General features: G+C 37.5%; 1 protein-coding gene across 5 annotated transcripts in view; it reads left to right on the top strand.

The window, feature by feature from the left end:
• The window catches only part of MUSK (muscle associated receptor tyrosine kinase), a 92,079-nt gene that overhangs the window by 29,473 nt on the left and 34,640 nt on the right, over window positions 1-27,966 (top strand). For 3 of the 5 annotated variants that reach the window (XM_060153348.1, XM_060153346.1, XM_060153344.1), the window contains exon 6: window positions 26,554-26,678. In XM_060153348.1, coding sequence (XP_060009331.1) covers window positions 26,554-26,678 — 125 coding nt within the window. Of the gene's footprint in view, window positions 1-18,805; window positions 18,836-26,553; window positions 26,679-27,966 lie in introns of all 5 variants that reach the window. The other 2 variants (XM_060153347.1, XM_060153345.1) reach the window with 1 other exon arrangement.

Raw genomic sequence — 27,966 nt, 5'->3', positions numbered from 1 at the left:
CACGCTCTACTGTGAAGCATTTCAGCTTGCAAAACAGAGAGGCAGTAGGTAGTTCATTTCCCTCATTTATTCCAGATATTAGACCGTTAGGTCAACACTCAAAAATTTGAAACGAGAAAAAAAACGTTCCTTTGTATAACAGGTCATATTCCATCTATAGCCCATCAATTAACCAAGACCGACTAAAGTCACTATAATACTAAAACAATAGGATATCATTTTAGAACGTCTTCTTGGCTTGGACAATTCTCGTTTATAAATTTGAAGATATTCATTTTATCTTTTTTCAGCATAAAAGACGTGGTCTTAAAAATGTATCAAAAAGAAAAGAAAAAAGTAACTTCTTTCCAATTGTATTGTCACAAAGGGTTGAGAAAAATATAATACTGGCTCAAAATGTATAACCCCCAATGGTCCTACTTCTATGAGTTACATTGTCAAAATATTTTCCATTTTTTAAAGTGTTCCTTTAAAGTCAATTAATCCAACAACTGGTTGTGAAATATCTTCACTGAGAAATCAGAATCCAGGTCGAGCTAGGGATTCTATCCATTTGGTCCTCAGCTCCTTCTTGACCTAAAATTATAACATATTTTGCTTAAAAATAGAAACTACCAGCATGCCTATACGAGGTGAGTAAACTGAGTACAAAACTCTTCCCAGCTCCTCCTGTTACAGGCCTTAGAATTAACCTCTCTGGCTCTCAGTTTTCTTATCTGCAAAGTGGGGTTTGTTGTGAGTATTCAATGAGATAAGTTACTGGTAGTATTTAGCAGAGTGTCTGACGCTTTGTAAAACTCAGTAAATGTTGACTATAAGAGTTATCACTTCCTTTTCTGTTGTCTGATTGGTAAAGTGATTATCACACACTGGCACAGATTATAGCTCAGCTGGGGAAGACTTCACAGCTTCCCCATAGCTTACTTTGATGTCACCCTTCTCTTAGGCCAAAATCGAGCCTTTCCGACATTTCTTCCTTCTCAATCATACAGTTTTCTATTAGCTCCTTTAAGATTATCTTTATTTCCTAGCTAGACCTTCTTCTCACAGCTTTGATGATCTCATTTCAATTAACTGTTCATGGATAGGAATGAGGTTGGAGGGAATAGTGGTTGTCAGATGTAAAAAGAATATATTTTTCGCACAGCTGCTAGAATTTAATATCTTTTAAATTATCAGTGCTATTTAAAGCTCAGAATGCAAAAACCAGCTGATGTAACTTATTGAGTGAAAATTAAATAAACATACAAACACACTCAGTCCCACTTTCAGACACAGTGAATGTCTGCCTAGATCCAGTGTTTCCTTGAACTATATGTGGAGGGATACAGAACCAATGTTATCCATTTGTGTACAATATCATAAATATTTCCCTCTTCAAGGTATGAAATATGAGCCCACTGCATTATAACATCAAATACTGATTGTTTAGGTTACTGTCTTCAAAGATATTGAAACCATTTGGTTTAGCTTTGGCCTAGAGAAAATGATCACAGATCTCATTAGTTGGAGTTCAATTACACAGTCTGGTCTTGCCTTGCCGTTTAGTTTTGTATCGTGCCTATCAGTAAAACTGAACACTCTCCTTTCTTCCAAACACTGAAACGATCATGTTCATTGTGTTAGTAATTAATATATGCTAGAGATTTTATTAAACTTGCTAGTACTGAGAGCTCATAAAATCATTTAAAGTTACTCTACCAGTAGGTAAGACGCTCAGTTTAGCACACATGTCTATTTCTACTCCATTCTAATCCTTATTAGTCAATAGACACGAAAATATGTGACATGCTTAGCACAGCTGCTGGTATATAATATGCATTTAGTAAATGGTATCAACTATAATTATTACTATTAGAAGATAAATTTTGCAGAAAATCTGCTTTGGCTATTGAAGCTCTGAAAAATTGGCTTCCACCTAAAGCAATAGTGGAGGCATGTCCACAAGATATAATGCAAACATGACCTATTTTAAAGGAAGGGCCAATTCAACCAACAACTCAGAGCATGTGAAAAAGCAACTAAGAAGTCACTGGAAGAATCCCAACGTGCCTTCAAATGCCTGCTGTCTTGGCAATGGTGAGGGCTAAAGATGAAGCTGGCCATGGTCAGTTAGGACAGATGAGCATTTGCTATGTATTATATCGGTAACTCTGCAAATTAGTTTGAGCATATCAGAATGAGAGCCCTGTAAGTGCTAGTTGATGTGGGGCTACATTGAGGGCAAATAGATATGTCAGGGAAAGATATGGTTTGTCTGCCATTGTGAGCTTCTAATGAGGTTAAGCATGCCAGGTTATGGATTTAGTACAGTGTGTTTGCTAAATCCTAGCAGCCATAACAAACATGAAAGAAACACCCTTGGACACAGAAGTAAAGCTAGCTCCCTTTCTAGATTGCCATCCTCAGGCCGCCGGGTCTCTGGAATGGCAATGTAAAGATATTCTACCCTGACGCCTTGCCTTAAAAGATTCAAACAGTGGCATGCAAGATTACTGATGGGACCGTCTAACTCAAGAATGACCAAACATGGATGTTTTTCGAAAAGGACGAGCAACGGGATGGCTAACATTTTAAAATCCTAAATGCTTTACATGTATTATTTTATTTTAATTTTCACGAACAGTCACTGAGGAACGGCCTATAATTGTACCATTTTAGGAAACCGAGGAACACAGAGGATAACTAATTCACTCAAGGCTGCACAGATGGAGGCACCTAAGAAATGGGGTAACACTGAATACTGTCTGTTCTATTAAAAAATGAGAGAATCATGTGTGACATTGTCAAGAGTGATGTCAGAATGGGGATGGGGAAGAAGCCAGAATTCTGTGAATGAAGGAGAACAGGAACTGAAAAAAAGAGAGACAGTGTATGCTGACAATTTTTTTCAATAAATTTGGCAGAGAAAAGGGATGAGTCAAAAAAGTTAGCAGTAGTTGGAGGCATCTTTGGCACATAGGAAGCGTGGTTTTGCATGATTTCTCTTTTTAAAAGATTGAAATGTTTAAGAAAAAACATGGACAGTGTTAAAATATTAACGAGAAGGAACCCAGAGAGAAGGAAAATTTGAATATACAGGAGAGAGGTGGAATGTTCAAGGGACTGTGGTGCTTGGGAAGGCAAAACAGATGTATTCAGCAATAAACTTTATATAGGGGGTGACCACATGTCCCAGTTTGCCCAGGACAGTTCTGGTTTACACCTGTTGTCTTGGAATAATTATTAATAGAGTCCTTCTTTTACTTTCAAAAATATCTCAGCTTCAGTGGTCAATTATATGATTACTCAGACAGGAAGAAGAAACTTCCTTCCTCATAATAGGAAGAAGGAGAAAAGAGGTGTATGCCAGTGTAAATGAGTTCATAAGTTGGGCAGATGGAATTTGAGAAAGCTCTGTTCTGATGGGCTCTATTTCCTCTCGGAAGTAGGAAGTAAGGTTATCTTCTGAAAATACTTCTGTAAAGGGGGGCAGCGGGATGAGGAGAGTGGAAAGGTTTTAAAATAGCTGTGGGGAATGGGGGAGATGACTCACAGGGAAACTAGGCTTGCTGGGGAACATTCAGATTTTAGCAGAGAACAGGACTATGAATACAGAGTGGCATCAATTTGCTTCATTGCAGGTTTTCCTGCAGGGTTGCTCAGCAGTACAGGTGTAAGTTGGAATAAGTAGAAAGCCAAATCCAAAGGCCAGATATAAGCATTTGAGTTTTGCCAGGAAAGAAAAGAGGGCAAAGGATTTGTGAATATTGGAAGAGAATGCTTGAAATGATGACTCATGGAATCTTTAGGTACTAAATACACAAACCCGGGATTACACACTTAGAACTCCAGCAACACGGCCAACAAGATAATATGAAAATCTTCCCACTACAAACAGCCAGAAATGCCGGGTTAGTTGTACAACTCATACGGAAAAAATGGAAATATTCAGAAGTCAGGAATGACTAGGAATTGGAAAAGCAGAGCGGTGAGATCATGAGCTGGTTGGGCACTCTCCTCCATGTAATGAGACAAGTGCCCACTTCTATAATGTAGAAGATTGGTTTTAAGGCTGTTAAAGGGAAAAAGTCAAGGTCTTGGGTCCCTGTGAAGTGGAAGTTAGCGCTGATACCCTTGTATAAAGCTGAGAACCACTGAAGTGAAAAGATAGGCCAGAAAAATGCTACCCGTTGGCATAGAAACACAGAGGCTTGTCTTTCTCTTCATAAGAATAGCCAATATTCATTCTTCATATGAATGAATAGCCAACACTCAGGATAGTATCTCAATTAGATTTGCTTTTGAATTCATGCTGCCAGCCGGCCAGTCTGGGAATCCCCAGTTGGAGAAATTAACATAAAAGTTAGTCCCAGGTCTTCCAAAAAAGAAATAGAGATGGCCAACAGGCACATGAAAAGATGCTCAATATTGCTAATTAATAGAGAAATGCAAATCAAAACCAAAATGAGGTATCACTTCATACTGGTCAGAATGTATATTATCAGAAAGTCTACAAATAATAAATTAGAGAGGGTGTGGAGAAAAGGGAGCCCTCCTACACTGTTGGTGGGAATGTAAATTGATACAGCCACTATGGAAGACAGTATGAAGGTTCCTTAAAAAACTAAAAATAGAGCTACCATATGATCCAGCAATCCCATTCCTGGGCATATATCCAGAAAAAATGAAAACTCGAATTCAAAAAGATGCATGCACCCCAATGCAGCACTATTTACAATAGCCAAGACATGGAAACAACCCAAGTGCCCATAAACAAATGACTGGCTTAAGAAGATGTGGTATATATAGAACGGAACATTACCTGGCTATAAAAAAAGTGAAATATTGTCATTTGCAGCAACATGCATGGGCCTAGATGGTATTATACTTAGTGAAGTAAATCATTCAGAGAAAGACAAATATGTGGAAAGACATATGTGGAATCTAAAAAATAATACAAATCAATTTACATACACAACAGAAACAGATTCACAGACACAGAAAACAAACTTATGGTTACCAAAAAGGAGAGGGAGAGAGGGAGGGACAAATTAGGAATATGGGATTAACAGATACAAAAAAATACATAAAATAGATAAGCAACAAGGATTCACTGTATAGCACAGGGAATTATATTCAATATCTTGTAATAACCTGTAATGAAATATAATCTGAAAAAAACCTGAATCACTTTGCTGTACACCTGAAACTAATACAATATTGTAAATAAACCATACTTTAAAAGAAAAATTTTAAAAATTAGTCCCTGGTCAAAAATTTAACAACAAAAACGCTGAAAAAAGAAACACCTTACACAGGTTACATAGGGTTTTCATAGGTAAAGCCACACTGAGGATGAGTTCACAATACAAAATTATCGCATCCCCAGGAAACAACCCGCCTTGAGTGAGAATTAGCTGACACAATATACAAAGGGATTTAAACCCCAGGAAATTCGATTAACAACACAATATAATAGATACTCTAAAATAAATATGTTTAAACTAAGACACAAAAGGAGGAACAACAAAAAAGTAAGATACATTAGGAAGAAGAAAGACAGTTCCGATAAAGAATTAAATATAATTTTAACAAATGAAAAAGATAATAGTTAAAATTAAAATTCAGTGGTTGAATAATGGCATATTAGAGATAAAGAGATAATTCACACATTAGAAGTCAGCTCTTCAGAATTAAGAATTCAGTGCAGAGAGATGGGAAAGATGAAATTGAATTTAAGAAATAATTAAGGATAAAAAGAGAAATAATTAAGGATATAAATTATAGAAAGAGAGAATAGAGAAATATAAGAGAAGCTATACTCAAAAGCATGATGCCTGAGAACTTGCCAAAATTGATGAAAACTTAAATCTTCAAGTACGAGATGTACACCAAGTCCCAATAGTAAAAATAAAGAGCAGATACAGAAATATTTGCACACCCAGACACATTATAATGAACCAAACACATAATGAACCAAAGACAAAAAGGTGATGTTAATTATTAAAGAAAAGACAGATTGCTTACAAAGAACATCAATTAGAATAACAACAATTGACAGGGTGTGGGAAACCAGCACTTGCAATTATTCTTATAATTTGGTGTAGCCTAGTAGATACGTTTTTTGTTTTTAATAACCATCAAACTTTAAAATGTGTACAGATTTGTCTCAATAATTTAACTTCTAAAAATTTATCTAAGGGAATTCTTTACAGAAGTATATACTCAAGATTATCACAAAGTTGTTTATAATAGTAAAGTTTTTTAAATAATTTAAATTTGCATCAATAGGAGACTGACATAATATGTGATGAAATTCCGTGTGACCATTAAAAAGGATGAGATCGATCTATATGTATTAATTTCTAAGACTTTCCACCATATATGTGACTTGGGTCTGTTTCCTGTCTCTGAATCTCATTTTCCTCATCTCTAAGACAGGGGTAAAAATAGGACCTGCCTCTCAGGGTTTGCAATGATTACATGAGTTAATACTGGCACACAGTAAGCACGATATATTTGCTGCTGTTATTAGTAGTAATTTAATTAATACTTACATAGTGCTTACCATGTGCAAGGCAATATCCTATTTCTTTAGAAATATTAACCCATTATAAATATTAATGTGTTCATAAGTGAAAAAGTAAGTTAAAGAACAGTATGTTATATATTATACACTGGAGTATAAACGCCAAATTGTTAATAGTCATCATCTCTGCATATAGAATTACATGGGGGGGTTGGTAACCTTCTATCATGTACTTTATATAGCTTTATACTTTCTGAACTTTTATAAAGAGACCTTTATAATGAGGAAGAATTAATGCTTGTATTTATGCTTTGGAAAAAATGACTTCTTCCAAATATTATACTATTTTAATCAAGTGACATCAACCTTTCTGTTCATTGGTTTTACATAGTTTTGTAGCTCTGTTGCTCCATTCTGCTCTAGAACAAACTCAGGGATGGGAAAAGTTTTGTCAAAGGCAATCGATCCCTACCTTGATTAGATATTCACAACTCTTGCCTATTGGCTGAAGAACGTCTGTGGTGGGATCATGATAAACAGAACACGGAAGCTGCCATTTCCTTAGGGAGGGAATTAACCCGTAAAGACAGTAAGTTGAGGAAGTAAGGGAGTGGGAAGTGAAAAGGTTCAGAGAGTGGCAGCTACTGGTGAATTCTCTCCTCGTTTGACTCTTCTTTCTTGATTATGGGCAGAAACCTGGAATTTATGATTCTGTAGTAGCTTGGAGGATCCAAAGTAAAATTCCATACGGGTTCTGATTTCTCAATGAATATTTTCTACACTTGGTTAGGTGTTATTGACTCATAAAGTAAATTAACAGAAAGTTCACATAGAAAAGTGAAGCACTCCTGGGTGAGAACTATATAGCTATACTGATTTGCCATTGGCAGGGAAGTCTCTGGTTTCCCAAATTCCATAGTCACCTGGGATGCAGAAAAGAGCTGTCAGTCTCACAACGATGGAGGCTCTCCCTCTGGAAATGCTAACCCCTCTCTCGGGTACCTCTGTGACAGTGGGCTTCAGGATAGGCCTCATGGCAGGATAAATGAGGGCCAGAGAAATCTGTACGTCATATTGCATAGAAAATTTCATTTTCTAAATGTTCATTTTTAGATATTTTACCATATTTGGAGTGAATCTCACAGTCATTGGTTTCTTACAACAAGCATTGGCTAACTTTCTGTTTCTTTATTATGCATTTTAATATATCTGAAATTGAGGTTTGTCTTACCCAGCTTAATGGCAATCATACCTTGTTTGTGGCTTCTGCCCCCTAGCTAAGATGGTTCCTTAGCTGTCTCCAGATATGAGAATGAATATACAGTTATAAAACAAAGATAAGTCAATCATATTGGCTCAGAAAGATTTCCTTATATTTAACTAGAAATGTTCCTTCTGTTTGAGATCATTTCTTTTAATTAGTTCCTCACAGAGGTAAAAACATCACTTTCAGCAGCATAATTCTATGTAGTCTCCCCTCCCCCCGCCGGCCCTGAACAATGATACTTGCTGCATTAGTTTTGGTTGAAAAGAGACAAAGGGACTTCTCAGGGACCTATGGAAGGAATTCTCTTCTAAGTCAAGGGACAGCGTTGTCTCTTTCTCCAATCTACTTCATGTTCTACCTTAGGCATGTGCGCATCCAAAGAATGATCCCTACTGTTTCTCTTATGTGTCTTTAATTGAAAAAGTTTTCTCCTGAGTACTCCGAAGTACTCAGTACTCCGGAGTACTCAGTGGCAGGGCGAGATACCACCATGGAGTGTGATGATCTGACTGGTAGAGCTGAAGTTTTCAAGGAGAGGCTGCCGTCAGGGGAGGCTTTGAATGACCTCTGAAGTACCAGATTCTTATTTTACTTTTCCAATTTTGACGAGAGGGATATTCTCCCTTAAAAAGTGTTTCATAAACACTACACCACAGAAATTAAACACTTCTAATACGATAATGTAATGATTCTTTTTATAGCCAGAAAGAACATGGTTCTGAGTTTTTTAATCATTGGAAAGGATCCATTAAAAAAAACTACAAATATCTAATTTTCTTATATTTCTCTTCTATTCTTACATATTTTCCTTAAACTTCCCTTATATCCTTTGCCTTAATTATTAATGAAGTGATTTATTTATTTGGAGCTGAGGGCGGATCTTATACATTCTGTGAATATCACATTCAGACGAATCCTGCTTTGTGTATAGAAACTGGTGGAGTGTAGAATACTTGAGACCCAAATTAAGACAGATGGATGTTGGAATGGATCGGGCTCCCTGCTAATTGCATTTGCTATTATTGCCTTGTTTCCTCTTGGAGCTTTAAGCCATTAAGGAAAAGGTTAGGCAGAAGGGAGGCTAGAACCAAGGGTTCTCAGTCAGTGATCACCAGTGGAAAAAGGTGGCTCGGCATAGTATAAAGTTGCAAATGAGAGCCCTAGAAGCAGACCAGGAAAAGAACAGAACCCTTCTACACAGAGGGCTATAGAGGGTTACATAGAGGCTCCTCTAACGTTTAAACAACTCCTTATTTGCAGGGGGCCTCAAAAAGAGACCCATGTCTCCACACTTGGGAGAGGCATTTTGGGGAGTGAGGAGGAGGGAAGGTGAACCATTTGGCAAACTTGATCGGCTCCAGGGCAAGAGTTTCCCAACACTGAACAGGGTACTTTATTGCTGTCAGCCCCTTTCTCTGCAATCTGAAAAGCTTCACCATGTATCCTTAGGGATGACCTGGTCTATTGGAGGCTTTTGTTGTTGTTGTTGAAGACTTTTGGCAAACATACGCAGTATATAAGATAAGTAGAACTCTAAAAGACCCAAACAAATACTCACATAGGATGTCCCAGAGGCAAATGGCAAGAGATCTAACTCTAAGAGATCGGGACTGTTTTCAAAAATGTTAGACTTCTGGCTGTCTTCTTTCCTAGAGATCAGACTTCCTTACTGCATCTAGAAATGTTTACATACATTTGATTTGCTTTTTCCTTTGTTTATGCTGCAGCTCTTAATATGACAAATGCCACAGAGAGAGGTATTTAAACCCCCAACGTGTGCTGTGCTCTCAGTGATTGCAGTCTTAATAAAATTTGCAGTGGCCCTGTTCCCGGCATCAATTCTACCTGCCTGATGCCACTAACAGCTTTGATTTGCTGTCATGAGTACACTGTGCATTTAAAAACCAAAGAAAAAAAACAGACATAAACCTTCGATAACCCGGGGGGCTATCATGGGGAAAATTAAATCTGCATGATTAATAGGGTGCATGCTCTAAAAGAAGGGTTTGACCCATGGATTTCAACTTTAGGGGAGATTATGCTGCATTCTCATCTAGAAAGTTCTGTAGTGCTTTTGAGAAACAATGGTAAAGTGGTCCTTTAGTTGAAGAGTTGTAAAGTTCTCTAAGGACAAAAAAGTGTTATATAATGATTATGCACTGAACATATAATACTTCAAGATGAAGAACAGTTAGGCCCTCTTTAATCGCTTTTAAGAAAAGAAAATGTGCTTCAAAGACTTGTCTTCAATTATTTAAGATAATCAAATTGATACAATGTTGACATTATATCGTTTGAAAAGAAAAGTTCTTGGGACCTAAAATATGCATCCTCTAATTGGAGTAAGCTTTTATTTTCATTGTTTAGGTATTAAAATGAGATGTACAAGTTCAAACATACATTCACCAAAAAAAGGGAAAACTTCTTTCTCTTTAATGCATTAATTCGTCCAACAAAGATTCCTTGAGCAATACACCAGGTGCTGTATGAGACAGAGAAGACCATGCCATCAGTGGGCTTAATTTCAAAATGTAGCTATTTTGAATTATGCAAAGGTATCACAGAAAGCTGTCAGGACTCTATGGCAATATGGAATTCAAATAATACGTTCACCTGTTTCCTTCAGAGATCCAATATGTGACTTTCAAATTTTAATTAGCATATTTATTTCCACCAATGATAAACTATATAAGGCATGATTTTTGGAAGGAACTTAATGTACTGGCTAATAACATGGGCTCTAGATTTTTGAGAAAACTGCCTGGGCTGCAGAGACTAGAGTCAACTGCTTAAGTTCAAACCGTGGCTCCACCACTTACTACTTATGTTAACTTCAGGTGGGTTACTTTGTTTCTTAGTGCCTCAGTTTCCCTACCTGTAAAATAAGGTGAATAATACTTCCTATCTCATAAGTTGAAAAAGAATAAACCTCAATACCATGTTTAAAGCTCTTAGAAGAGTGCTTGGACAAGAGAAATCACTCAAATAATAGTTATCAATATTAGTTCTAGAACTAAAGTAACTGCAGTACAACGAAAGCAACGACTTAAGCAACTGGAAAGACGTTTACAGCTCTTTACTCCACGTGTCATCTTTATCCTTGAGGTAGAAGCAATAAAGTTCAATGCAAAAACTAAATTTTTATTTAGAATAGAGTTGATGTTTTATTAACTTTGGTTCTATCAGAAGAGTAACCATCGACTTTAAAATCTGAAATGAGCCCTAGAAGTTATAGCTCAATCCCTTAGTCTTCAGATAAGGAAACTTGAGACCAGAAAAATGATTACTTTGCCTAAGTTATCCAAGAGCTTGGATGTCTTAACCCCTAGACCAGGACATCTTTCATTACCCCATTCTTGAGTCTTTTCTTTTTCTATGTTTATGTTACATAGATCAGTACTCTGCCACTTACTAGTTACGTGAGATTGGATAATTTACTTAACCTCTGCAAGTCTATTTCCCCTTTGTGAAATGGGGGCAATGTGACTTGGAACATAAAGTTCTTAAAAGGGGCTGAGATAGCATATATACAGTGTCTACATGGTAGCTCTTCGATTAATACTGGCTGTTGTTGGTATTGTTGTCTGTTTTTTACATTGTTACGAAGCTGGATGACTTATATCCAGAGAATATTGCTGGTTAGGCTTCTCAAATTTCATAAATAGAATGTCAACATTACCAACTGCTTCTCTTGCTTCCAAAGAACATAAATCTACCCTCAACCAGCAATACTTTGTCCCTGCATTCTTGGTACTTGTTAGAGATTATAACTTTGGTTTGGCCCCATTGTGACAAGTGATATAAGGATGCCTATCTAAGGAGCTGTATGAAGATGTGACTTTACCGGCAAACTAGAAATGGGCTGTTTAGAATCAAACTGTCCCCCACAAAAAAGTATAAAATCAGGAAAGTCAAGGCGACCTTAGTGCATACCCCAAGATTACATCATATTTTATTCACTACAGAAATAGCTGTTTGCCAAAAATCTTGTTGAAAATATTGATCATTCCATCACTCACTGCTCTGCAAAACATCTTAAGTGAGAAATCGCTTTAAAAATTTAGTGCCGGGCTTCCCTGGTGGCACAGTGGTTGAGAGTCTGCCTGCCGATGCAGAGGACACGGGTTTGTGTCCCGGTTCGGGAAGATCCCACATGCCGCGGAGCGGCTGGGCCCGTGAGCCATGGCCGCTGAGCCCGCGCGTCCGGAGCCTGTGCTCCGCAACGGGAGAGGCCACAGCAGTGAGAGGCCCGCGTACCGCAAAAAAAAAAAAAAAAAAAAAAAAATTTAGTGCGTGGGAAGAAAACAATGGTCTCTCTTGAGACCATTTTGCACTCCTTCCTGTAGCGAGAGCTATGTACTTTATTTTCTTTTTTGCTCTAGCTTGCATGTATCTCAGAATTCAGTTTGAAGCTTCGTCATAGTATCCGTTACACTAAACCAACAAGAGGTCTCCTTTTCTTGAAACTAATGTGTTGTTATTTCATTTAATTTACTGTCACACCATTGATTAGACTCACTTCAAAATTCTCTATGAAAAGAGATGGAAATAACAAAGTTGATGGACTAATGGAACTCTGCCTCCAAGGTAGTGGTTTCCAAGCATCAGTGCACATCAGATCTTATTTAAAGGCATAGCTCTAGGTTGCATTCCCCAGGGATTCAGATCTGATGCGTCTCTGTTAAGGCCTTTTAACAATCTCCCAAATGATCCTTACATAGGTAGTCTATGAACTACACTTTGAGAAACATTGATTTAAAGATTTCTACCTGGAATGTCTTCATTCCAGATGGAGCTTAAAAATTTAAGAAGAAACTTAGCTTATTCACCATTAGTATTAGGATAACTTCAAATTTATTCATTTGTTGAGTGCCTACTATATTCCATGTAGTGAGGTAAATCCAAGGTCACAGAGATAAATAAGACATGGTTCATTTCTTGAAAAGTTTTCAAATTTAGTGAGGAAGGTGAACATGCAAGCAAGTAATTACAGTAATTAAAGTTCAATATATTTGCAATGATAGAAGTTTGGGCAGGATACATACACAGGACAGGGGAGACAGTGAAAGGTCAGGGAAAGCTTCAGAGAGGTGAGGTCTCACAGGGCTTTGAAGGATGAATGGCAGCTCATGATACAGATCACATCACAGTGAGGGAGGGGAAAAGGCAGACTTATCATGCTAGCACAGGCACACTGACCGCTAACCAGGGAGTCAAAGATGGACTAAAGAGTTTGGGATAGTATCTATTGGAGGCGCTATGAAGACCGGAAGGAGCTGCAATTTGACTCACAAGCTATTTGAGTTTATAGTCTATGCTATCTTTCTTGGACATCATTTTAAAATGGGTGTATATCTACCATCTCATCAGCATGGGACCCTACAGTTTGGAGGCCTATATATGGTCCTATTGGAACATCCAGAATCCCATCTCAAAGGCTACAGACATGTTCCCAAGCCAAGCCACTTTAGACAACCGGGATATTACTGTGTCACTTAAGATTAAGGTTGTGACTCCTGTTTCTTTTCCCAGATAAAATTTCTGGTCAGCTAAAAAATAAATAAATAATTTGAAAATGCTGGTTCTTATTAAACTTCAGTTTCTTTGACTACTGTCAGAGCTCAGGTATCTTCCTTTTCATGCGATTAGGTCAAAATGTCATTTAAAAGTAAACGAAGATTTTGATAAATAGACTGTAGTTATATACAGTGTTAACATTGGAGGAAACTGAGTGAAGAGTACCTGGGAACTTTCGTATGCTTCCTTTACAGCTCTTCTGTAAATCTAAAATTAGTCCCAAATAAAAACCTTTTGAAAGGGTAAACTAATAACGACTTCTGTCCTCCTCATCAAGCTGTTTAGCATCTCCTCCCCTTAAAACCAGAAGATAATTTTTTTTAGAATGAAAAAAGTGAATCAGAACCGAAATTCAACTTTTGACTTACAGTTAAACTTGTAATGTACTTTCAGAACCATTTTAACAAAAATATTCCTAATAGTTGCTCTAGCTACGTCGAGGACTGAAATCAAAACAAGTTAACTCTGTGTGGCTCTTGTCTGATTTCCTTGGTAAACATGTCTTACTCACAGTCATTATTCACCATCCATATTTACAAGCTAGGAAAATGTTATTATCTCCAAGGCCACAGAAATGTTCCCAGCCCAAGCCACTTTAGAGAATTGAAATGTCACAGAGGCAGGCCAGCCTGACTTGGAGGAGAGAGTCACAGTTTGTGAGGGTACCATGTATGTTTTTCTAAAGGAACTTGCGCTCCCATCCCTTCAGAGATGGAGCCACAGTGGATAAACCTCTTTATGCATTGCTCTGCTTCAAAGGGGACAGAAATGTAAACAGTGGCAGCACACCAGGATCGGGTTTCTTTGCTTTAGCCACCAAGAAGTCAGGAAAGGAAAACCAGGTATTTACTTAGGTTTATCATTACTATTGTCAGGTTTTCTTTTAATGATTGGAAAACAAAAGAAGAATCTGTTCAGAAACAAAGTACCACAGAGCCTCACTGTGATTTCTTTTCAACCACCCCTGAGCCATTTTTTTTAAGTATAAAATTAAAAATTAAAATGACCTTTTTTGTTCTTTGTGATGGTTGTCTACTAACAGGCATCTCTGACTCAATAATTCTTAAAATACAATGCTGTATGAGACAAATGTAGCCTATTTAAGAATGGATTCAAATAATCTAATATTGATTAGCATCTATGTTTTAATAATAGGGCCTGAAGAATGGATTTCTCTTTCTAGAGTGATTCTTCTCGGATAATTGAGGAATGGATTTAAGCACAGGCTTTTAACACCTACAGAAAGGCTGTTCAACATGATCAATATCTGGGATGCAGCCAGCTAAGGCAGACTGAAATTTAAAGACAAGATAAAATAAAATAACCTTCTACCTCTGAAGTCAGTTGGAAGAACAGCTTTCATCAGTCAGGAAGATACCATAGAGATAGAAATAGCAAGCAAGAAAGAGCTAGAAGACATGGCTTCAAAATTAGCCCTCAGTACCTTCTAGCTGTGTCTTAGTTGCTGTATTAACTTGTTTGTACAAATCATTTCACTTAATCTTCTTCATAATTCTGTGAGTTGGGAGTCGATACCTACATTTTCTGCATGAAGAAGCTGAAGTTCAAAGAAGTTGAGCAATATCACAGTTCAAACAGCTAATAAGCAGTAGAATGAGGACTCAAACCCAGAGCCACTTGCCTGGTTTGTTTTAAGGGTATTATATATAACTGTAAGGAAACAATTCTAGTAATACGATTTTGATTTCCCAATTTCTGAGTATGTCCTTAGAAAAAGCCCTAGAATGGTATTCTTAGAGTACCAGAGATTTCCTTAAGATATTGCCTAAGAAGAAAATTATAAATGATGCCATCCTACAAAGAGCAAAGAATGTGCTATTTCAGCCTCCATTGAGACTTCAACTCTAGATAGCCAAATTCCTATTATCTTCTTGGCTTTCCTCACTCTTACAGTCAAAAGAATGGAAACCGTCTCACAGGTCTGCCTGTTTTCTCTTCTGGTTTCATTTCTTTCTTTCTACAAGATCTACATGACCTGTATTATTTAACCAAATATATTCCTTTTATTTCCACCAGAGAACCTTGATGACTTTCCCTCCTTCTGTATAACAATACATTTCCCCTCCAAACTTCTTCTCCCATCAACTAATACGGTGAACTAGTAGGAAAAAGTTAATTGACCTTAGAATCAAGTCATATTTACTCACTCTCACACACACACACACATATTCAAAATTGGGGAGATAGACCTTAATAAAAGCAAATATAGAAATGAGTATTGGGTATTCAGGACTTTCAGTGGAACCAATGACCTGTTTTATTATATGAACGCAAATAAAAACTTACGCAAGTTTAGATTCATAGAGGTAGAGTATTTAGAAAGAGTCTTGCTATTCTTTGAATTTGTGAGACTCTAGGTGTATGTTAGTTTTAGTTCCTGGTACCACAAGATGAGAGGATAAATTACGAAAAGAGGGAAAGATAAGAGGTGGTTCAAAAGTGAGCAGTCAGGATGGTAAACTGGGGCTAGCAAGCTTGGAAAAATGATAATATTTGATGGATTTTTTTTTTTCATTTTTGTCCAGTGGATAGAAGTAGGAACTAGGTCTTGGCGGGGGGGGGGGCGGTGATTATAAGGAGACTGATTTTAGTTTGATTTAGAATATATATGTATATATTTTTAAAACACAGTTGTTCAAAATGGGTTGATATGATAATGCTGAGTTCCTCATAAACCAAAGTATTCAAGAAAATGATGGATATCCTCTTTAACTTGGATGTTGATTTTATCTCAGATTAGTCCAATATGAGAAGTCTCAGATTCTCTGTTCCAAATGTCCTACTGAACACTCCCAAGAAAGCAGAGACGGAAAATGAATCACTATCCAACTCTTTTTTAAAGAATTTCCTTTCTCTACAAGAGACTGTGCTGGACTTTAGGGGAAAAAAAAAAAGGCAAAAGCAAAGTATGCTATTCTGCTCCCTCCTCCACCCCCTACTCCCCACCCCCCAAAGAAGATTACAAATCACATTGGAAGACAAGACTGATGCAGTACACATAAGGCAATTAAACGAAAATTTAACAATCAAGTGAGAATAAACACCATGAAACAGAATATGTAAAAATTGATAAGAGGTAAAGCAATCAGTTTAGAAGACAAGAGGGATCGTGGTAGGCTAGGCAAGCAGGATACACGGAAAAACTAGGGCTACAGTTTGACCTTGAAATAACAATGTCATACACTGAATGCTCGTACTCAACCTTAAATAGTTTGCGGGTATTCTTGCATATTTGCCTCTAATGTAAAGTAACCTCAATTGTGTGCGCATGTGTGTGACTGTGAATGTGTATATTAATACCTAAGCATATGTAAATATGTATCTATAAAGATGTATATTTGCATTTGTGTGTAGAAAAAAACTTTGAGAGTCTATATACGAAAGTATAATTTCTGGTGGAACTTCCAGACCTCCTCCTAGGAAAATGGCAAATCTTAGACATTCTTTCATCTTCCGAGTTGGTTCTACATGTCTGGAGTGGAGGAAATGGGTGCATTAGCTCAAAACTGCTTCCAATTCCAAACAGATCAAGTAAAATGAACAATAATAACAATAGTAGCAACAAGGTGAAAGATGGCAAAGGAAAATCAGCATTGCCCTCGGAGTCTACTTTAAAATACAGCCCAGTAGAAGATCACGGTGTCAAATTAAAAGGAGACTGAGGATTTACCTGTACTTGCTCTAGAATCCTAGTGAGAGTAGTGTAAGAGATGAGTAAATAAAGTTCTCAAAACTTACTTAAGGCCCTTCAACTTTAGTGGAACAAAATTTTGGAGATATAGCAGCCAGATAATAAAGACACTTAATATTCCCAGAGAAGTCCCTTGCCCATCTCAGGCACTCATAAATAGTTATTTGGCTGGTGGAAAAAAAAAAAAGGGGTTTTTTCTAAGCTTAGAAATAAGCACAATTGTGCTGACGAACTAGAAAGATATGCGCAGCCCAAAGGCATTCAAATATAATTTTTCAGGTCCAATCTGGTCCAACTATGGACCTTTATTTATTTATTCTGATTAAGATCTGTGTGGCAAACAAGGAATCTCTGCAGTTTTCAAGTGTCCAGATGACAAGTTTTTAGCATGGAAAAAAACTCATTTTTAGCCAACATGACCTTGATAATTAAAAACATAAAATAAGAATGTGCCACGGACTTGATTGGTGGAGGGAGGGAAAGCTCAGAGTAAAATCTAACTGGGAAATTATAAGTTCACTTAAATTTAAGAGTATTGGGTATTAAGTACCAAAATGAGGCCTTCTCACTGCGATGCTAGGTTAGAACAGAAGATTTGGTGTCTGAAAGTTGGAGTGGCATTTCTGGGTCTGCATCTGCAGCAAATCTGTGAGTCTCAGATTCCTTGTCTAGAAAATGGGCTGAATCATATCAACCATGTACAATCACAGAGATGGTGAGGATTAAGTGAGATAATGTACAATGTGTGTGAAAGTCTCCATAATCTGAAAAGAATTATACCAATGTATTCTTATCATTAAAAGTAGTTAACAATAGCATTGCCATTTTATACTAAAAACAAATATTGTACTTGGCTTATCACTAATTCAAAGAAAGGTCTATTCTAACTATACTCCAATAAAATTAAAATATTTTTTAAACCACAAAGAAAGGTCTAAATTGACATGAAAAAATAAATCTTCATGATAGAATAATAGAGCTTCATGTGGGCTCTACATCTGATATGGTTGTATTAAACATTTTGGAACAATTAATTTGGTGGTTGTCTCTTTTCTAGGATTTTTAAAATTCTAAAAATTCTCAATTCCGTATATTTTGATATTTTGATATTAGATATTTTGATATTTTTCTTTGTAGCTTGCTTTACTGCTTTTTTCCTGAAAGAGAATGACTTGCTCCTCTCTGCTCTCTGAGCAGCCTCTGGGAATTGATACAGAGGAGAGAATCTCTGTTGGTTGTAGGCTCCGTTCTGCAGACACCCCCTAATCCTCTGTTTACCACAACATGAGTCTATTACCATAGAAATGATAGCTGAGATCCCAGATTCAACATCACTGACTTCACAGCAGGGCCTCGTAAGTGGAGAAGCCACGCTGACGAGGAGAAGCACAATCACTACTACTATTATCAGAAGAGTAGACAGTCCGTGGCCTTGAAAGAAAGGGTAATTGTCAACATCGCAAATAAAAACGCATGAATGAGCTGCGTTGCTGGGATATGTTGTAGTTCATTTTCTGTGTAATACTGCCTGACTAAAAGTAATGAGTTGAAATTTTATGTCATTTAATAGTTTGCTTTTAAAAGGCCAACAGTTTCACTTGATTGCATTTGTCTCTCATTAAGAAACAAGCAGATTCTAATTCATCTTTACAGCGCTGTTTCAGTGCTCAAAGGTTTCCCTTTTCATGATGCGTTGTTTTTGTTTGTGTTTGTTTGTGTGTCTTGTTTCTATTAATAGAAGAGAGTGAACCCGAGCAAGATACTAAAGGTATTTTTTTTTGCTTTCTGCACTGCTTCTTTTTAAATGTATGGTTCGATTCAACTGTTTATTTCTCTGACTTTGTAAACTCTGAGTGCCACGATTTTGTAAGGAAATAACAAACGATGTACGGGGAATATTAATTCAGCATTTAACAGTGTTATTAGATGGGCTGCCTTATTACATAATATAGTTATTGAGCACTTACTTTTATTAAGAAAAGTTTGAATCGACAGAAATGTTTAAACTTTGTACCCCAAACTCTGAAAATGCAAACAAAATGAAATGACGTCAATCAGCATGAGAATATAAATCTCACACAGATTGGAATAGAAAGATCCTCTGACCAAAAGCCTTGGGGGGACAGGAGGTGAGGGTGTTACAATCTTCAGAGACTTGTAAAAATGTCAAGGTACCAGCTTAGGTTTTTACTGTCATTACTTGAAGTGGACAAGTATTATGCAAGTGCTCCAAACCAAACCAAGTCAATCATACTGTTCTAATCTAACTTTTGTGTATTTTGGATGAAATTCACAAGTTCTCATATAATACAGTTTGGCTCTAGGAATAAACCCTAGGGTGGTATTCGTTGAAATAGCACCTCCTTATCTTAGTATTTCAAATAAGGTATCCGCGATGTTTTCCTATTTCTAAATATCACGCTGCTTATAACTAAATTTAGATAAAATTATTTCACCTGCTCCTGTGTGGTTTTGGGGGGTTTTGTTTGTATTTTAGTTTTTGTTTTGCTTGTTTTCAATTTACTCCTGTCAGTGCTGGTTTGAATCAAGTAGCCTCAAAGACCTCTTTAAGAGAAGCTAGAAAAGTAGAAAGAAGGAAGAGAACGAAAGAAAAAATTCATGCAAACTTATTGTGTCCTTTGAAATAATTGCTCAGAAATAGAACTTATAAGGGACTTCAGTATTCTTCTGGTCCTACTCGCTTACCAAGAAAAGAGAGGCAATTCATCTCAAGCCAAACTGCTTATTAATTTCAGGATTTAACTTGGGTCCCCCACCTGTTAGGCTTTCCATTACCCCACCAGGCAAATTTCAGAGTGTATAATGGCCCTACTTCCTTATTACAAATTCAGATTACCCCTTAAAATGGCAACCAATAATAAACTTTATTATATATCTGAAAGTGCTTTGAAAAATGGAATGAGAAAGATGCGGCGGGGTGGGAGGAAGAAGGGAGGGAAGGAAGGAAAAGGAAAGAAACAGAGAGAGAAAGGAAATGGGAATACAATACGGTTATATTATACAGAACTTTGGAATCACTGGCTGCTTAAGCCCAATTTTGAATACAGGATTCTCAACCTGCAGTTAGTATTGTAAACTTACCCCAGAGAAAGTAGAGCGCCAAACTCAGAACTAGATACCATGAGAGAAAACCCAGGGATAAACAGATTGCCCGTGTCTATTTTACATGTTGCAGATGAAGAATAATGTGCTTGGCCATAGGAAAGCAAGTCAGAAACAGCTCACAGTGAATTGGAGAATGATGGATAAAACTATTTGTAGAAAGCAGAGTTGGATAATTTTTTTTCTTTAAAAATCCACATCGAAACAACTGCAAACATTTTCCAAATTACTCAGTAATGTCATGCCCCTTCTATCAAACAGCTCGTTTATGCAACAAAAACACTTCTATATTGTCTTTCATGCAAATATAGGTAAAATAGGGATATTCAAGGGACATTTATTTGATATGAAACCTATCACATTACTTTTAAAATGGATGACTCAACGAATTTTCAGTTTGTGGCTGCCGCTAAAACAATGGGAGTTTATTACTGAACTATGTTTAAGTTTATTATTACAGGTATACTGTTATCCATGGAGCAGTCTGGCATTTATTTTTAATGGCAACTGGCTTTATTGTTTTGAATGTTTGATAAATGTGGTGAAATTTCCTTCTCCATCCCTTCACCTTTTATGCTTGGAACTGGTAACAAATACTGATGGGTATAAGAATATTAGCTTCATTGCTGATAAAGCTGAATTGAAAAATAAAGCTTTCTCTTCCTTCATCCAAGAATTGGAGTCAAGTGATCTACTGATTCCTCCCCACAACTCCACCTTTCACCTGGAGTCATAGGATGGAGAAGTCCTGACCTGGAGAACTTACCTACTGCATATTAACCCATACCCTTCTTGTTTGCTGGGTAGCTGGCAGAAAGATGGCCCAGAGAGGATTGAGATACTCATCATATATACAAGCACTTTCCCCCAATCTCACCAATCAGAGGAGTCACTAATTCACTCATTCAACAAATATCTCTTGAGTGCCTACCATGTATCATGCAGGGTTCTGGATCAATTGATCAATGAACCGACCAATGATGTCTATCAATCAGCTTGTGTTAATGAACAAAGCAAGCTTTGCCCTTCTGATGCTTACATTCCAGGAGAAGAGACAGCCAAAAAACAAACAAATCAATACCTATGACATGGTGTGAGGGGGATGTGTCGAGAAAGCATTATGAGAAGACATCTGAGTCAAAACCTAAAAGACATTTGCAACCTTCTTTGAGGGAGGGAAACTGGCAGGAAAGGTGTAAGCTATCTTTCAATACTGAAAGAGTCAAGTTTCTATTTTATCTTTTGGCAAGAATGTGGGAGGGCAGGAGAGACCGGCTTCCCTTTATTTCCTGGCCTTTTTTTTTTTCTCTTGACCCATCAGACTTAACAATGAAACCCATGATCAGCCAAGGGTATATCTGCCCCCTTGGATCAGGAGACCAGCAGGTTGTCAGCACAAGCCTACATTCATGAAGCCACCTGCAATGCCAATGGTGCTCCTTTCTGTACCCTCCTGTGCCCCACTGGACCTCCCAGAAGGTTCTGATGTGGGACAGAGCAGCACATTAATTAAATTAACTCCAAGGCTACGTTGACCTCTAGAACGATGACGGACTCTGTTTTAGTTACCATCGCACGTAATTCTTAACTGTGTTGTGCAATATGGATCATCAGAGGTTTTGCAATGAGCCCAAATGATATTCCAAATAATGTAACGCCAGCCAAAAGAAGAGAAAAATCCATAAATTACAGAATAAATAAATAAATAAACCCTCCCTTATTATTAAATTTCCAGGAAGAATTTAAAGTCCCCAAATGAAAATTCTTGCCTTTGTAAATTAAAGCAGAAAGAAAACAATCTAGATTTCATAGTTCTCCAGTTTCTTACGCTTCTCATCTTCAGCCAGAAGGCTCTCATTCAGTTTTAAGGGCACACTGACTATTGTCATCTTCAGCAGCTGCTGTCTACACTTTTCCAGCATTTATGGAATTGAATTAAACCCACTCTCAATCTTTCAAGGATCCTACTTTTTTTCCCAGATTCTCGAATGCAGTGGGACCCATAAAATGATCATTGCAGTAGACTCAAACTCAAAAACTTCTGGACATACAAGTATAGCCCCAACTCCCTACAAGAGTTATTTCAGCCAAATGATGAATATGGACTCAATTATGTTGTGCAATCTAGGTCACCATTATTGTTGCCAGAAAACATCAGAAGGAAAAGAATCCCTGGGTGTACCCTTGCTCAGATGCCAGTCACTCTGTGTTAGCTGTCCAGGGTCCACAATCTGTGAACTTAGACTGAGTTGGGAGAAATCTCCTATCAGGTGTTCAGATGGGGTACCATGTTTGTCGCTCTGGAAGAAATGTACACTGCCTCCTAGCTGGCTTGTCTTCTTGAGAAATTTAGACTTTCCAGTGCGGACAGCCTCTGTCTTCTAGTCTTTCTTGACACTTCCTTCTGACCCATCCAGCATTTTGCAACTTTTTAATTTTCCATTTCACCTTGGAGCCTTGTTTTTCTGGAACTCCAACAGAGGTGCAGCCTTCACCCCTATTTTAAGAAGGCAGTTTTAGCTCTCACCGCCAGGCTCTCAGGACTGGCTCCATAATTTGTGGACCAGGTGCCAATGACATTGAGGGCCCCTAGTTCAAAAATCACTTATAATTTCAAGACACAGGCAGCAGAAAAATAAACGAAGCATGGGCCCCTCTAAGCATGGTGCCCTGGGGGACTACACAGGTCACTCGTTCTTGGAGCCGACCCTGCTGACCACCATAATGATGGCTATTCCTCTTGCTCTGGAATTTTTCAGGTTATATCTATCGCCTGCTAGGGAAAATTTTCCCTGAGTCCCACATTTTGTTTCAGTTTGGAATCATCCCCCACAGAGCTCTGATCTAAAACTGTTGTGGTTATTTCTGAACTCTTAGGACTGATACCTCTGACAAATGTTTTTCCTCAGAACCTTACCCTTCTTCAGGTTTTAGGTTTTCTAGTACCTTATGCTATTTCAATGGCAAAAGAGGCATGTGTCCCATTGTATGTTTCTCTGGAGCTGTAGAGTAAGCTCTACTGCAATTTTTAAACTTTTTAATGTTAAAACATTTCAATCTTACAAAAAAGTAGATACAGTAATATATTAATAGTAAACTCCCATGTTCCCATCACCCAACAGCAACAGTGATCAATAGTCTACCATTTTTGTTTTATCTAACCCAGTACCAGTTTATTGCTGCTGACTTATTTTAAAGCAAATCCCAGACATGGATTCAATCAGTCCGTATGTACTTTAAGGCTTTTTAACGCAGTCACATTACCATTTTCATTACCCCATCCATCCCAGCTAGCACTAATTTCTTAATACCATTTACTACCAGGACAGTGCAATTTTTATTTGATTGTCTCAAAAAACTTCTTTTTACATCTGATTTGTTGCATAAGAATCCAAATGAGAATTCACACATTACATTTAGGGCTATGCCTCTTAAACCTTTCTCAATCTATAATAGTTCCCTCTTTTTCTTTTTTTCCCCAATGTTATTTATTTGGTGAGGAAACAACATAACTTGCCCTGTTCAGTTGTCTATATTTGGGATATGATAGAATTGTATCCTTATAATGTTGTTTAACATGTTCCTCAATCCTCTATTCTTTCGTATATTGGTAATTCGACCCCAGGACTTACTTAAAATCAGGCTCAATTTTGTGTTTATTTGGAGCAAGGGGGAAAATTCAGCTTCCTTTTAAACATTAAATCCACTTTTTTTTTTCTTTAACATTTTTGCCTTGAAGTTGGCATCTTCCTTCCTTTCTCTTTCTCCTGGCTTTAGGGTCCAACATGTGTATTTCTAGCATGCTCTTCTAGATTCCACCTCTTAGAGTCCTCAATATCAAAAGATAGAAAGGTGAGTTCAGTGATGTTGAGCATTCTTTCATGTGTTTGTTGGCAATCTGTGTATCTTTGGAGAAGTGTCTATTTAGGTCAGAAATGCAAAGGAAAACCACAATGAGGTATCACCTCACACTGGTCAGAATGGCCATGATCAAAAAACCTACAAACAATAAATGCTGGAGAGGGTGTGGAGAAAAGGGAACCCTCTTGCACTGTTGGTGGGAATGTAAATTGATACAGCCACTATGGAGAACAGTATGGAGGTTCCTTAAAAAACTAAAAATAGCACTACCATATGACCCAGCATTACCACTACTGGGCATATACCCTGAGAAAACCATAATTCAAAAAGACACATGCACCCCAATGTTCACTGCAGCTCTATTTACAATAGCCAGGACATGGAAGCTGCCTAAGCGTCCATCGACAGATGAATGGATAAAGAAGATGTGGCACATATATACAATGGAATATTACTCAGCCATAAAAAGAAACGAAATTGAGTTATTTGTAGTGAGGTGGATGGACCTAGATTCTGTCATATAGAGAGAAAGAGAAAAACAAATACCGTATGCTAACACATATATATGGAATCTAAAAAAACAAATGATTCTGATGAACCTAGGGGTAGGACAGGAATAAAGACACAGATGTAGAAAATAGACTTGAGGACAGGGGGAGGGGAAAGGGTAAGCTGGGACAAAGTGAGAGAGTGGCATGGACATATATACACTACCAAATGTAAAATAGATAGCTAGTGGGAAGCAGCCACATAGCACAGGGAGATCAGCTCGGTGCTTTGTGACCACCTAGAGGGGTGGGATAGGGAGGGTGGGAGGGAGGGAGACGCAAGAGGGAAGAGATATGGGAACATATGTATATGTATAACTGATTCACTTTGTTATACAGCAGAAACTAACACAACAGTGTAAAGCAATTATACTCCAATAAAGATGTTTAAAAAAAAGAAGATGATCAATAGATTGTGGGTGTTCGATTCTTGTGGTTAAGGACAAAATTTATATTTTTCTCAAATTTATTACGTTCTAAAATATGATCAGAAAATACAAGGTCCAATTGCCATCTCTCTCTAAAAAAAAAAGAAAGGTGAGTTCATCTGAACCTGCAAATCTGGAGTTAGAACTTGCAAAAAGCATACAACTGTCAAACAAATCATATCCTCCTATATCTCCTTGAATTATGTAACCCTTTTAAACAGGTATTCAAAAATCAGAGTAACTTCTAATACAGCTGAATTTGATCTAGCCCTGGCCTGTACATCTCCTATCTAGTATATACTATCTCTTCTGTACTTTCCTTTCGAATACAGACTCCACAAATTTCGCAGTTTTAGAAGAACTAAGCATCAAAGCCTGGTGTTAATTGGAATTTCATAGTCTAATATTATGTTCTGTCTTTAAGTCCCAGAAAACAAAAGGCAAGAGCAAAAAGAAAAAAATCATGTTTGCAGTAAATGGGCAATTAAAAGGATTTCATAATGGTTTAAAGAACACTGGATTTGAAGTCAGAGGAGTTGAACTCAGGTTTCTCACCCATCAGTTTTATTACTTTGGGGAAGAAACGTAAGTTACCTGGGATTTGGTTTCTACATCTATTTAATAAGAGGAGAAATCTAGTTGATCTCTGAAGTCTCTTCCAAGATTAGTGATTCTATGATTCTAAGTACCCTTCAATTTATTGTACATTCTAAACCTCATCTCCACTCTTCAATTAAAAGTAAAATTTCTTTTCACACCAAAAGAACTCCCTCTTACCTAGTTAGTGGGGATTCAGCCTCAGAAAAGAATATAAATCACCCATTCTCCTGTCCACTTTTGTCTAAAATATTCCTTTTCTTTTTGATCCTGTATGCTCATCTCACTCTCTGAAAAGTTTGACAGATTTTATCCGTCCTCCCACTACGATATAGTTGAAGATGTAAAGCATTAATTAATTATTTCATTAATTCAATTAAATATTATTACTTTGGTAGGCACTCTCCTAGGTACTGAACAAAACAGGCAAGGGTTTTGGTTGCTGAGGACTCTCGGTCTACTGCGGGGATACAGACAATAGACAAAAAAATAAATAACTTCAGATAGGGGTAAGGTCTATAAAGACAATGAAACAGGACGATGAAAAAGCAAATGGGGGGAAGGTTAGACTTTACGTTGGGTGGTCAAGGAGGCCCTTTCTGAGAAAGTGTCACTTAAACAGAGACTTAGATGATACAAGGAAACCACGACATGAAGATCTATGGGATGAGTGCTCTAGGCTGAAGGATGGCATGGACATCTCTTAAGTTGGGAACAAGCTTGGTGTATTCTGGAGTGGTGAAAAGCAAAGTGGTCATAGCATAAATGGCTTAGAAGCCAGGGCACAGTATTTGATATTACCCTTAAGACAGAGGGAACATGGAAGATCCTTCACAGGAGAACATGATCTGATTTGCATTTCTTAAAGACCACTCCAGCTTGACTATTCCCTGTAGGAGACTCACTCACCACTTCTGTTTTCCTAACAGTTTTTGCCAGAATCCTGCGGCCTCCTGAATCCCACAATGTCACCTTTGGTTCCTTTGTGACCCTGCGCTGTACAGCAACAGGCATCCCTGTCCCCACCATCACCTGGATTGAAAATGGAAACGCTGTGAGTGCCAACTGTACGGAAACTTGTCTGGGGAAGACGCACTGGTGGTGAATTTCAGGGCAGAACACTTATTTGTAGAGTTACTTTGACCTCTGTCATTGGTCCCATCTGCACCTCCATTTTTCAAAGCCTTCCAATATTTTCATCCTAGAAGTCACTGACTTAGAGACTGAACTCCATAGGTTTACTTCTTTCCTTGTATCATGGGGATAGTAGAAAGTCAAATTCATTCTTTATGCTTTTGTGTAAAAGGGAAGTGGTATTAATTCCTTCCCACACAAAACTCATCAATTTAAGAATTAGTCCACTGTTGGAGCCTACTTTGATGAAAAGTAATCCAGAATTAGAACCCATGTCTGTTAGTGCAACAAAATTTTCTTTTCATTTCTAATACTGGTAATAATAACTAACATATAGTATGTGGTTGCTATGACCAGGCCCTGTTTTAAGCACTTTACATAGAAACATTCATTTATTCATTCTACAAATATTATTGAGCATCTCCTGGGCATCAGGCATTATTCTAGACATTGTGGATACAGGCATAACCAAAACAGGTAAAGTTTCCTGCCCTCAACTTGCTTACATTGTGATGGGGAAAAACAAACAATAAAATAAGCAGATGGGAGAATCTATAGTCTATGTGCACAGTGTCAAATGCCATGGAGAAAAATAAAGCAGGAAAGTGAGAAAATACAATCTCAGGAGAAAGATTCCATTTTCAATAAAGTGGTCAGAGAAGCCTTATTAAGATGGAGATATTTGAGCAAAGATCTGAAAGAGCTGAAGGAGGAGGCTATGTAGATAATGCGGGGATGATAACCAGGCAAAGTCACTGAGATAAAGGTGCACCTGGTATGTCAGAGGAACAGCAAGTAGGTCAGTGTGGCTAGAGGTGAGTGAGCAAAGAGGAAAGAGGTAAGGGGTGTGCATAGGGGTTATAGATCCTACAGGCTTATATAGGTCAATTGATACAATTTGGCTTTATTTGAGTGAGACAGGATGCCATTGTAGGTCTGTTTCTGTCGTCTGTTTTCCTGCTGACTCTTTCATTGTGTTTTGTTTCCTTGTGTGCCTAGTTATCTTTGACTACCTGCTGTTCATTGTTTTGAGAAAAAAAAAAGTCAGAGATTAATTTGAGGTCTAGACAAAGGTTCTTTTCTCCAGAGAATTTTTGTTTGTTTCTGCTAGGGACCAGGGGCTACTACTAATCTTAGACTGCCTTAAACTTGTTATAGTAAAGTAACTTGTAGTCTTGTTCTTCTTCAGCTCTCGAATTAAATTTTAG

Source organism: Lagenorhynchus albirostris, chromosome 7 (genome assembly GCF_949774975.1).
Source record: "Lagenorhynchus albirostris chromosome 7, mLagAlb1.1, whole genome shotgun sequence".
NCBI lineage: Eukaryota > Metazoa > Chordata > Mammalia > Artiodactyla > Delphinidae > Lagenorhynchus > Lagenorhynchus albirostris.
The sequence above is the reverse complement of the archived record's forward strand: the minus strand, read 5'-3'. Positions and strand labels throughout refer to the sequence as shown.